Source organism: Temnothorax longispinosus, unplaced genomic scaffold (assembly GCF_030848805.1).
Source record: "Temnothorax longispinosus isolate EJ_2023e unplaced genomic scaffold, Tlon_JGU_v1 HiC_scaffold_16, whole genome shotgun sequence".
In the NCBI taxonomy this organism is placed as follows: Eukaryota; Metazoa; Arthropoda; class Insecta; order Hymenoptera; family Formicidae; genus Temnothorax; species Temnothorax longispinosus.
Window position 1 is genome coordinate 541930 of NW_027269970.1, and position 12985 is coordinate 554914.

A 12985-nucleotide genomic window follows, 5' to 3' on the forward strand; every position below is an offset into this window, starting at 1 on the left:
CGCACCAGTGCCACGTTGACGCGGAGCTCTCCGCTCTAGTGCAGGGGTTCTGGCGGCAGGAGGAACTGCCCGTCGGCCCTCCCGCGCTAACCAGGGAGGAGCAGGAGGCCGAGGACTTTTTTGCACGAACCCATTCGCGTACCGCGGAGGGCTGATTCGTCGTGAGACTCCCCGTCGTAAATCCGCTGCCCGATCTCCGGGGAACGCGTAACTACGCGCTACGGGTGCTAACTCAGATGGAAAGGCGGCTTTCCCGCGACGAGAAATTGAAGAGCCTGTACGTCGACTTCATGCGGCAGTACGAGAAACTTGGCCACATGACCCCCGTCGCGCCGGACGAGATCGCGAAGAGCCGAGTGTGTTATCTCCCACACCATGGCGTCATGCGGGAGGCAAGCTCCTCGACGAAGCTGCGCGTGGTGTTCAACGGCTCGGCGGCGCTTCCTTCGGGCGACTCACTAAACCGGTACCTGCGGGCGGGACCGAATCTGCTGCCGGCCCTCGCGGACGTGCTGCTGCGCTGGCGTCGTTACCGTTACGTCCTGGCCACGGACGTGGAAAAAATGTACCGCCAGATTCTGGTTCACGAGGAAGATCGTGATCTTCAGCGGATCTTGTGGCGGTACCACACAGACGAGAAGATACGGGAGTATCTTCTCAACACCGTTACCTACGGGCTAACCTGTTCTCCTTTCCAGGCTATTCGTGCTTTGCTTCAGCTAGCCGAAGAAGAAAAGGAACGCTTCCCGCTGGCCGCTCTAGCGCTGCTCTGCGCTCGCTACATGGACGAAGTACTTTCGGGCGCCGACACCCTCGAAGAGGCTATGGCCATTTGGCAGCAGCTAACGGAACTCTGTGCGGCGGGCGGCTTTCCGCTGCGCAAGTGGTCGGCTAACGATGAGGCGATTTTGACGGGAGTCCCGGCGGAACATCGCATGCAGCGCGAGCTTCGCGCTTGGCGACCTCAGGAATCGCACGGCATCCTGGGCTTACAGTGGCACCCAGGCGTCGACAGTTTCTCCTTCACGACACGGACAAGTCCGGTGACGTCAGTCACTAAACGGTCAGTGCTGTCGCTCACTGCCCGGCTCTTTGACCCCCTGGGTTGGCTGGCGCCGGTCGTGGTACGTGCCAAGATAGCCTTCCAGGCCACTTGGTTGCAGGGTCTCGACTGGGACGACCCGCTGGAGGAAGACGACGCCCGACGATGGAGGGAGTATCAGACCGAGCTTCCGGTACTGGAGCAGATTCGAGTTCCGCGGAGGATTTTTTCGGACGCGCCGGGGATTGGCCTCGAGCTCCACGGCTTCGCTGACGCCTCCGAGAGAGCGTAATTTACGAAACGCTGCCGTAATTTACCTACGAGCGGAAACAGAGGAAGGATCATGGCGAGTCACCTTGATGGCAGCCAAAACAAAGGTCGCCCCTCTCAAGCAGGTCACCTTGGCTCGACTCGAGCTCAACGCCGCTGCGCTGCTCGTCAAACTCGCCTCACACGCCAAGACCGTCCGCGAATTACAAGGGGCCACCTTCCACTTCTGGTCGGATTCTATGGTGACGCTGGGATGGATCCGTGGGCATCCGACCCGCTGGAAGACCTACGTGGCTAACCGGGTCTCTGAGATACAGACGACGATGCCGGAGGCCCTGTGGCATTATGTGTCAGGAGGAGACAACCCGGCAGACTGCGCTTCGCGGGGGCTTTCCCCGGGCGAGCTGATCGGCTACCAGCTCTGGTGGCAGGGCCCCGCCTGGTTTAAAAAGGACCCTTCGACATGGCCTGCTTCCGCTGCCGTACCCGAGAAGGAGGGCCTGCCCGACGAGCGCGTGCGAGTCCACGTGGCGGTGCCAGGGACTGCTGCGGTCGAGGAACCTGAGGAGCTTCTCCGCTTCTCCTCGCTCCGGCGACTACTGCGCGTGACGGCATGGTGCCGGCGATGGCTTCGCCGGGGGCGGGGCGGTCAAGCAAGAGCGGAGTCAGCGGCCTCCGGGTACGGGGACGACCTTTCCGCCGAGGAGCTGGAGGAGACCCGCTTGAGTTGGATCCGACGGACGCAAGCGATTCACTTCGGCCGAGACATGGAAGCGGTCCGGCTGGGCCGCTCGCTGCCGAGATCTAATTTTCTTGTTAGACTTAATCCTGTTCTAGATGCTCAAGGACTGCTGCGCGTTGGCGGACGGCTCAAGCACGCCGTCCTGGCCTACGACGAACGGCATCCCGTGATCCTGCCCGAGGCGTCACAATTCACAAGGCTGACCGTGGACGCTTGCCACAGGAGGACGTTGCACGGGGGGGTCCAGATGACCCTGGGGATGATCCGTCAGCGATATTGGATCCCGCGAGGCCGCGCTCTAGTGAAGCGACTGATTCTTCGTTGCGTGACGTGTGCGCGTTGGCGGGCGGCAACCCCGCAGCAACTGATGGGCGATCTGCCACGCGAGAGAGTGAGACCATCACGGCCATTTCTACACACGGGCGTTGACTACGCCGAGCCCATTATGTTGAGGACAACCAAGGGCCGAGGCCAGCGCTCCCACAAGGCGTTCATCGCGGTTTTCGTCTGCCTCGCCACGCGAGCAGTTCATTTGGAGGTCGTTTCGGACTACACCGCGGCGGCCTTCTTGGCGGCGCTTCGCCGATTCACTTCCCGCCGCGGGCTGTGCCTCAGCCTTCACAGCGATTGCGGGACTAACTTCGTCGGGGCCGACGCGCAGCTGCGCGCTCTCTTCGCGGCGAGCCATCCGGAAGGACGACAGATCGCCAGCCAGCTCGCCGGTGACGGGATAAAATGGCGGTTCAACCCTCCAGCCGCGCCCCACTTCGGGGGCATATGGGAGGCAGCCGTCAAGTCCCTGAAGCACCACCTTCGGAGGGTGCTGGGCGAAGCCACCTTAAACTTACGAGGAGATGAGCACTCTCCTCGCCCAGGTAGAAGCGTGCCTAAATTCACGTCCGTTACAGGCTCTTTCAGATGACCCGGACGACTTGGCTGCGCTGACACCGGGGCACTTCCTGGTGGGGTCCGCGTTGACGGCGGTGCCCGAGCCGTCGCTGCTGGACGCGCCCGACAATCGACTATCCCGCTGGCAGTTGTTGCAGAAGATGCGGGATCACTTTTGGGAGCGGTGGGCTCGAGAGTATCTCCACGCCCTGAGTCACGTCCCAAATGGCTTGTCCAGAAGCCTGACCTCCAGGTCGGCAGCCTCTGCATCATTCGGAACGAAGCCACCCCGCCAACGAGATGGCCGCTGGCCCGCGTCATCCGAGTCCATCCGGGAGAGGACGGACGCGTTCGCGTGGTCACCGTTCGCACCGCGGCGGCTGAGTTTACCCGGCCCATTGTAAAACTTGTAATGCTACCGACTACCGACGCCGATAAAATTAAAGCATTGTGAAAAATTAAATTCCCGGGAGCAAGGTAATACGTACGCCTAAAATTCGCGGTTTAAAGTAGCTCTGCTTACGGACGCGTTCGTGTACAACCGGACTTTAAGTCAAGTATTCATGTTGCGCAATAGATCCGCCGGAAGGGGATCCTAGTACCTGTGCGTTACGCCGCTGCGCGACGTAAAAATTCGCTCGCGCGTTCGAGAGGCAAAGATCCCGTCGGCGGATCCGCGTGTCATCGGTAAATACCTAATTATCGTACGCTACGCTAATTATCGTACCGCGATTATGTCGTCAGTCCCTCTGACGAGGGGCGGCGGTATGTTTAAGATTGCTTAAACGTTCTAACGATAGCGAAGTCGAAAATACAAATTAGCGTTTTAGCACGGCAATTGCGAGCACCGAGACTTGAGCGTTATCGCCGTGACTTTCGCCGTGACGATCAAATGAGTAAACAGTGGAGACAAGGCATTCTTTGTTCGCTTTGTTTCCTCTGTTTTCTGTTTATAATTGTCGATCGCGCATCTCTCGGGGACTTCTCTCGGAGAGGCGTGTATCGAAAGGTCTCGAATTTGCGAGAAGCTCCCGAGAGCTTAAAGAGACGCGCGCCCTTGGCAACGGAGCCAGTCGCTCTCTGCTTTCCGAGTTGCCGCTGTCAATAATTCGAGTTGCTTGCTCCGTTTCTTTCGCGCGCGCTTAGTACTTAGAGTTGCTCGCTCTTTCGCTCGCTTAACTTTCGCTCTGCCTGCATCGGCGCTTGCTTACGCTTTCGCGACACGATCTCTTCCTTCGTTATAATTGCGATTCAGCTCTTGTAAATAGTGTAAATAGACGAATAAACTGTGATTGTCCGTTAACTCTGCTCTTTGACTGTCTCTTCCTATCCGCGGTTCGTGTCCTCGCTCGCGCGCGCGGTCCGCTTTCGAATAATCCGACTGCCTCGGTTATTGCCAATATGTATATCCACAGAGGACATAGGTCCCACGTTGATCCCAATATCTAAATATTATAAGCTGTTGGTGTCAATGCGCTATCGTCTGCCTAGTATACGAACTGCGCGACGCTCCAACAAAATGCTGTAGAAAAAAATAATGAGATTACTTTCAAAATAATACAATTTGCAAAAAAAAAAAAAAAAAAAATATAAAGCTCTATAAATTATACAAAACTTTACTTGTTTTCACATGTTGGAGTTTCAACATCGGGAATCGGCACGTAATAATTCATACGTCTACTGCCACTGTTGCCGCCGTTGCTTCCTCCAACGGAATACTTTTTTTCTCTCGGTTATGAGAAGCGGACCGTTCGCACAAGCAGCCGATACGAGACTAGTCGTATAAAATTAATCGAGTATACGCGACAGCACCCACTATAACCCTTCCAAAACTATGATAAGGAGGGGGAAATTAATGTTCTGTAACGCGCAATCAGCGCTCTGAATTTTAGGAGAGGGGACTAAGGTAGGATGTTTTTTTTTTTCTTTATTAAGACGTATATATCCCCCCCTCCCCCCTCTTCCCTCCGCTTGACATCAACCGCGAAACATGTTCAGACATGTTCGTCTAAAATTGATACCCCATTCCCCCTCCTCAAAGCTCTCGAGTTAGAATTTGTCACGTATACCTACTTATTCTTTAATTTTGTACACTATCGACTAAAGGGAAAAGAAATAAAACATTGAAAAATTTACACATACGTATAAAATTTATTTTTTAAAAAGTTGACAATTCTCTCTGGCGTCGCGACCACCAGTTAAATATTTTTTATACATTTTGCAATGCACAATTCTTAATGTGTTTTCCACATCGCACAGTATTGGTAACTTCTAGATTATTTAAAGATTCGATATCTTCGTAATCCGCATCCAGAGTCTCGATGTTTAGGTTTTTTTCTCGCTTTACTCTCAAGCAGATCTACCAGCCATTCTCGTTTCTGGCATTCGTTGACGTACACGAGAGTCGGCATCTCGTCGTCGTCGTTGTCGTCGTTGTCCTCTTCCTCACCGAGCACGGCTGATGTAATTAAACGCTTCACCTTGCTGTACGACACGTTTCCGTCTTCCCATCGACGATTCATGGTGATTGCGAATCAACCAGGAAGCGCACGATTTGTCGGATTTTGTGAGGAGATTCCACGACATGGGGCATGTAAAAATGTAATGCGCCAGAACGGCCCCGTTTCTCAGCACCGCCACCTCCTTCACGACAAATTTCATCCCGACGACGAAACCTTGCAGGTCGACGAACGTTGGTGCAAACATGAAGAAATATCTCTCTTTCTTCGATGCGTGAATCGAGAGGAATGACGCGCGTTTCGCGACACTCTGATTTTATATCCTGCTCCCCTCTTTTTCCCCTCTCATAATTTGTATCGGGAGTTAAAGAGAGAAAAAATTTTCGTCGACGTTGCCGCGAACACTCAGACTATTTTGCGCACTACGTTGGTCAACGGATTGTACTCGATCACGCGATCGTGTATGATGAGACAGTACGCGGAGGTATTCGGCGGTACGTTCTCCATGCAATCGAATTCTAGTCTGACATCCACGGTGGCGTTTTTGACGGATTCGTTTTGTCGAGAGCAATCGATGATCACGAACGGGCCGTTACGTAGAAAAGCTGAAACGGTAAAACTCGGCTCGAGATATTCGTATCCGTAATAGCCCTTGCAGAAACGCGCGTACATATCGTACAGAATCGCCCATCTGTGTTTACCAAAGTCCAAATTCAAATCGTCGTACGGATAGACTTCCGAGTTTAGGTAGAGTTTCACGTTGGTCAATTTGCAGTCGTCGAATCGGCTCGTGTCCGCGGACATGACGTTCTTCCGACCCGTTTGTAGAGCGAAGACGACGTATCGCGGTTTCTCGAGCTGAGTCGCGGTCTTAATGGCCCACGAGTGCTTGGTTGTGTTCTGCAACAGGGGATACTCGTACAGATCCCACGAACGGAAACCCATACTTAGATATCGTCCGTTTTCCAAGGCGCGCAGCATCAACAGCTTGTTGACCTCGCTCAATACCACGTGAGGCATTCGCCACTTTATCTTGAGTAGTTTGACAGTAGGCTCCAACGCGAGACTTCCAACAGACAATTGTTGTCGGTGCGCGATCGTATCAAGATTAATTCGTGACGAGCGTTGATCACCACGCGTTTGTAATCCTCGCAAAATCCCAGTAACAGGTTGAGCGGTACGCAGAAATTGAAGTATCCGTTCGCGTTATTATGCGGTTCCCAGCCCGCGTTTCGCAGGATCACGCTTCTGTCGGACGATACCGTAACGTAGTTCTTGAGCGTGCTGGTTATTCCTACGTTTCTGCAGTGATCAATCTCCACACCGTCGAGCTCGTATCGAATTTCATCGAACATGAACGCGACGCAATTATTCCCCAATACCACGTTATCGGCTTGGCCGGCTGCTCTGGTCACCGTCAATGTTCCTTCGACGTAGAAAAAACTTTCGCACGGCAACGTATACAGATCCTGCTGTTGTATAGGTATTCGTATCTCGTCGCTATACTCGAACGTTGTGTTGGCGTACGGGTTGTACGTGTGAGTCTCGATCTTGACGATGCGATCGTCAAAGACCGGCTCGCCTCCGATGTTAAGAATTTCAATCATCGTTCAGATGTTTCGTACCGCGAATCCCAGAGATTGTAAAAATTTAACGTTCGATGCGTTGAGCTTCTTTCTCGTCTCTGTTTTCGTCTCTGTTTTAACGCTACCGAATGTCGATTTGATGATATCATCGATCGTCGCAGTCGTAAAGATATTCTTATCTGTCGCGTGCTCCGAGTCGTTCAACACGAGCATATCGCGCGTTATCGCTGTAGCCGTCGTACGTGCAATCTGACGGTGATCTCTTCTCCTCGAAAATCGAGCAATCGTCCGTCTTGATCCGTGACGCGTATCGTTAGATCCGTAACGCTTCGCGCGATGATCGGCAGGTAAATGATATGCGCCGGCGCGCCGATATCTTATATCCCGGTGGTACGCTCGGTGAAAATTCGTGTATCGTGTGAACACGTTTACCGTTGCTGTACGCACCCGCGGTCATGTTGCACTCCACGCGGATAATGTTTACGTTGATAATATTAATCGACGCGTCCGATTCGTGCCACTGTCTCGGCTGCAATATACGCTTCGACGAGAATCCCAGCAGCGATCCAACGTTGTTCGGTTTGTTAAAGTTCACTCTGAAAGCGCACTTGATCTCGCTCTTCATCGTATTGTAATTTGCGCGGAGTACTATCGGGTATTCCGCGGCCTCATCTTCGTAGCCGTTCGCGCGAGCGGTCGCCTCTCGCGCGATATTCGCGACCGATCATCGTTGGAACGATTTACGCCTCGCGGGCGTTTTCATGAAATTTCGCGTTTCAAAAACTCATGTATGGCTCGTATCTCGTACGATCCCTCGGGAATCGTAATTTCCGTGTCATCCTCGTCGAAATAAAATTTATTGTTCGAAGAATTCACGTTCGGAATCGTGTGATAAGTCTCAAAACACGTTAGACCGAGCTCGTAGTCACCGCCGCTCAGATCCACGGCGGGAAAATAGTGCTCCGCGAGGATACTGCTTTTCCCCGTCAGCGTGAACGTTATAGACATGTCGGCGAAAACCGTTAACGAATACTGAGTCACCACGGCGCACCGTCAGGCTTTAAATTAGCGTCGATCGTCCGGAGAAATCGCAGGCACAATTGTCCACAGATGTTCTGATCGTATCGCTGATAAGACGTGCAATTGTCTCGATCTTCGTCACGCTCGGCCCGAAATATCGCACCAATTCTTTCGGCGGTCGAAGATTGCCGAAACTGTCGAAATATACGACTCGATCTTCCCTCTTCGCGTATACGCTACCCAATGAGTACCGGGACCCGCTGCATCGTCCAAATTCACGATACCGCTCTCGTTTCGACGTACACCGCCGATCGGTAACGAATCACGCATGAAGACACCTCTGAAGAACGGTACGCGCATACGCCTTGCCAGTCGATTCAATTGTACGTTAGTTGTAATACCCGCGGGCATATTTAACGTCTTTTTGACGTTTTTATTTTTTTTTTTTAACGCTACTCCTCGCCCGCGTTTGTGCGGGCCAAGATACAGCCCTCGTCCATATTTGTACGGAGCGAGATAAAGTCCGCGACCTTCCACGGCGCGATTGTGACGTCGCATCTCTTCCAGCTGACGCCGCACGGCTTTGTTATCGTTCACGGCCTTTACGACTCCCGCCGCTCCGCCAGCCAGAGAACCGAGAACTCCCAACAACGGTAGAATCGGCAATACACCGCCTCGTTTCGCTGTCGGAAGTATCCGTTTATTCGTTAGCTTTTTTTTCTTCACCGTTTTCGATTTTTTCGTTTTCAAGCCTATTCCGAGCTTCGTCTTAGCCTTCATGGTCGCCCAGACGGCTGTAGCGGCAGCTCTCTCTCCGAGAGTCGAATCTCTCGCGGTAATGCGTTTTCGCGCTTTCGCAGCGAGTATCTCGTCCGCCGCGTGTCTCTCGGTGAGATCGCGGTTACGCGAATAGGCTATGTCGTGCTCGCGACACGCCGCGTCCAATGGATTAATACCTTGATCGCCTCTCGCCAATCGTTCCTGTAAACGAGTTCCCGGACCGCAAAATTGATAGCTGGGAATGTGTAATTCGAACGAAAGTGCGTTTATCGCGCGATTTAACAGGCCTCCACCATTTTTTTTCGTTGACATTCGCCGCAATCCTTTATCATTGGCGCGGGACCGTCGATGAGCGTTCGCTGCCACGGTTGATTGTAATGTTCGTAACAGCGACGATATGCTTGAACCTCCAAATCCGCCTTATATGTTCCGGAAGCTTGTCTCACACGTAGTGGACGTGATCGCCACACGTTTGCAACAGAACGGCTTTCGGCACAAATTGCAGCTGTTCGGCGCTCAAACCGCGAATATCGGAAGGTCTCGACAGTAGGACGAACATCTTTGCTACTGAGCGATTCGCGGTGCCGCTCGCTTATAAATAGGCGTTCGAGTCAGCCAGAGAGTCGGCAGTGTGGAAAGAAATGAGATTCGTACGACAACCGTTGGCGATTCGCGTGACCAATTGCAACGACAGATTACGGTCGATGGGGGGCAACGTGGAGAAACGCAAGCACGGTACGATGTTACCGACTACTATACGCGCGATCATTTGCGGCCCCTCGAATTGCGGTAAAACCAACGTCTTGATAAGCTTGCTGGAAAGTCCGTACGGCGTACGTTTCGAAAACGTGTACGTATACTCGAAATCGTTGCAACAGCCGAAATATCGATATTTGGAGAATTTGTTGACATCGATCGACGAAATCGGCTACTTTACGTTCTCCAATAACAGTGACGTCATTCCACCGAGCGACGCGCGTCCAAACTCGATCTTCGTCTTCGATGACGTGGCGTGCGATAAGCAAGACGCGGTGAGAGAGTATTTCTCAATGGGCAGGCACTCGAGCGTCGACTCCTTCTATCTCTGTCAGACGTACGCGAGAATACCTAAACATTTGATACGCGACAACGCGAATCTGCTGATCCTGTTCAAACAGGATGGTACCAATTTGAAACACGTCTACAACGATCACGTAAATACCGACATGCCGTACGATGAATTTTGCTCGTTGTGCCACGATTGTTGGCAACAAAAGTACGGATTCGTAGTGATAGACAAGGACAGCGCGCTTTCGAACGGTCGATACAGAAAAGGATTTAACGTGTTCGCGATACCGCAGAAGTGATCAGTCGTTGCCGATACCTCGTCGGAAGTGAAACGTTAGCGTTACAGAGAGAGATCGACACTCTGCTTTTTTCCGCGATGGCCGCGATTGACGGGAGCGAGAATATTAGCGAACGCGAGAAGGTCGTAAAAGAGATTGCGAAGACGAGTGATTCGATTCGCAAAAAACTTTGCGCTTTGAAGACCGGTAAGATCGAGAAGGACATTGAGTTGGACACGCACTTCAAACCTCTCATCGGGCCGTTGAAAAAGATCGTTGACAACTCGAGCTTGATCGCGGTGAAAAAAGAGGAGCCGACGGAGAGCGACGCTGACGCGAAAATCGAACCGCTATCCGTTCAACAGCGCGGGGTGGAGGATGTTACCCGAAGAGAGAAGAAGAAACGATTAGACTCCTAGGTCGGATCTTTCATTGACACCGCGTAAATCTAATCAATCGACAGTACTACCAATAACCTCTACACCGATAACCTCTACATCGACGCAAACCGTGCAACGTACAAGTCCCGAATTTCTTGAAACCGCGAATGTTTTCGAAACCACGGACGACTCGATCAGGAAGACCGTTCATAAACGGTTGCAAACGTCGGAGGGTCGAAAATGGTTTATAGAATCGTTGGAAGATCACTTGGGTCCACTGAGCCGAATTTACATCGCAGAGATTTTGGGCGCCAGTCCAACAATAGACATAGCGTACGGCGTTTATCTCGGCAATAATGAATTGATGCTCGGTAATAAACGTTTTGACGTGGACAAAGCGGATAACATTTATATCGACGGCGTACGATACGCCGGCACACCCGGTATTTACGAGTTGATCTTCAAGAAAATACCCGATGACAAGCTCTACACGGAAGACGATATGCAAAAGTATAGGAGCATACTGTTGGCAACGAGTGCTCATAAATTCAAACACGATCCTAACAAGCGACTAAAGGGCAACGTGGGATACAAGTATCAATTTGTAATCGCACCGTTGATGTCGACCGGATCCAAGAAGAAAAAATCCGGAAAGGGATTATTAGCGCCTCGCGCAATGACGCTAACCGACAATAAGATCGACTACGTGCATTGGGACGACCCCAACGAGCTGGTGGATCGTCTGCGATTGCTCGACGCTTCGCGCCACGCCGGCAACAATGCGCCCACGACAACGAGATCATGTCGATCATCGAGGAACTTCGCGAAGCCGGGCTTATTATAAATTAAACCATGCGACGGCGATCCGTTCAATCAGCGTCGAAATGCCGATCAACAAATTTGGATTTTTCGAACACAGCGGAGACGCGACGAATGCCATTTCGTACCATCGGTGGAGCGGATTAATGAGAAATTTCGTGCGCAATAACGCTCTGTGCCGCGCTGCCACGGACTTTGACGCAAAGTCGCGCAAGATTTGTCGCGTAGCGCAACCTGAGACTGACGGTGACGCGGTTAACAAACTGTACGTTGATCAATTCTTTAAAATGTTGAGCAATCAACGAAAAGAATCAGACGAGAAGCTGACTGCGTTCGAGAAGGATCTGCAAGCGTTACGGACTGCGATAAACAAGCTTCGACGTGCGAATATTGTTGAATCAGACGCGACAACCAACAACAACAACAATGGACAAACGGTACAGCAGAAACGATTATCGAAAGGCGACGAGTGAAGAGAAGCAACGGTTGATTAACGACGGCGAGGAACAGCAACGAACGATTCGAGTACGGTTGTCGAACGGTTCAAAAACAACTTAAAAACAATTACGAGCGATTTAGAAACAGCTGCGAACTACGCGGAGACAGGAAAGACTACAAACGGCTAGAGAACGTCGACGACGACGACGAATGGAAATAAACGGCTAACAAACGGCTAACGAGCAGTTATAAACGACAACAAAAAAAACATGACATCGCTAAAATCCGACGGACGTAAAAATATCGAGAAGCAACGACTCGTCGAGGAACTGCACGCTCCGGCGAGAAGAAATTTTCCCCGAAGACACGTCATAGTGCGGGGGTACGATGACCTGTGGCAGGCTGACATTGTCAAAATGCGTCCGTACTCACGTTTCAACTGATGCTACCACTACATACTTACCGTCATCGATGTGTTGAGCAAGCACGCGTGGGCCGCGCCACTCAAGGGTAAAGGCGGAAGCGAAACAGCTAACGCTGTCGCAGAGATCATTCGACACAGCGGGAGGTGCTCTAGTAACCTACAAACCGATATGGGAAAGGAATTTTACAACGCCGACGTGCAACGTCTCGTGAGGAAACATAGCATCAATCATTATTCCACATATTCGGTGTTGAAGGCATCGGTCGTCGAGCGATTCAATTGCACGCTCAAGAACGACATGTGGAAGATGTTTACGCTCAATGGAAATTACAAGTGGGTCGACGCCTTGCCGCGACTCGTATCGGATTACAACGCGCGCAAGCATCGAACCATCGGCATGCGACCCGTCGACGTTACCCCCGCGATCGCCGAAAAACTCCCCAGATAACAATTCGTGCGGGGTCATATTACCTTCACGGCGTGATTATCACACCGTGCATGCACGAACGCATCATGCTCACTTCACGAAGTGATTTTGGCATACGTGCGCGTATAGAAGGTCGCACTATGCCATCACGTGTGATTACACGTGTGATGGTACAGTGATTACGCACACGTGATGGGATAGTGATTGCACACACGTGATGGCATATTGAACACACACATGATGACATAGTGCGATCTTTTACGATTAATATATAATTGATGATGAATTATAATATTGATCGTAAAAGATCGCACTACATATAAAAATATAATATTTAAATATCAGATAAAATGGCAAAAACGTTACAAATACGTATAAATTCGGG

The 12985-nt window shown here is 51.6% G+C and overlaps 3 protein-coding genes across 3 annotated transcripts; 2 read left to right on the forward strand and 1 right to left on the reverse strand.

Annotated features, from left to right (window-relative positions):
• Window positions 1-236: 236 nt before the first annotated feature.
• LOC139823715 (uncharacterized) lies at window positions 237-1334 on the forward strand. Its single transcript, XM_071796220.1, has one exon. It carries the CDS (start codon window positions 237-239, stop codon window positions 1332-1334), a length of 1098 nt encoding a protein of 365 aa, XP_071652321.1.
• A 67-nt stretch (window positions 1335-1401) lies between these two features.
• LOC139823716 (uncharacterized) lies at window positions 1402-2976 on the forward strand. The gene has a single exon (XM_071796221.1). The coding sequence runs from the start codon at window positions 1402-1404 to the stop codon at window positions 2974-2976; it is 1575 nt and encodes a 524-aa protein (XP_071652322.1).
• Window positions 2977-5806: 2830 nt separating this feature from the next.
• On the reverse strand, window positions 5807-7008 carry LOC139823718 (uncharacterized). The gene is made up of 2 exons (XM_071796222.1): window positions 6569-7008; window positions 5807-6467 (listed from the first exon to the last, which is right to left on the reverse strand). The coding sequence occupies exons 1-2, from the start codon at window positions 7006-7008 to the stop codon at window positions 5807-5809; spliced, it is 1101 nt and encodes a 366-aa protein (XP_071652323.1).
• Between the last annotated feature and the right edge of the window lie 5977 nt (window positions 7009-12985).

Excerpts from the sequence above, each read along its gene's own strand:
- LOC139823715 (XM_071796220.1), top strand. The coding sequence starts at position 237 with ATGGAAAGGCGGCTTTCCCGCGACGAGAAATTGAAGAGCCTGTACGTC.
- LOC139823718 (XM_071796222.1), bottom strand. The coding sequence starts at position 7,008 with ATGATTGAAATTCTTAACATCGGAGGCGAGCCGGTCTTTGACGATCGC. Across the intron at positions 6,468-6,568 it reads TTCTGCGTACCGCTCAACCT|TCTCGCGTTGGAGCCTACTG; the intron begins GTTACTGGGATT and ends GTCTGTTGGAAG.
- LOC139823716 (XM_071796221.1), top strand. The coding sequence starts at position 1,402 with ATGGCAGCCAAAACAAAGGTCGCCCCTCTCAAGCAGGTCACCTTGGCT.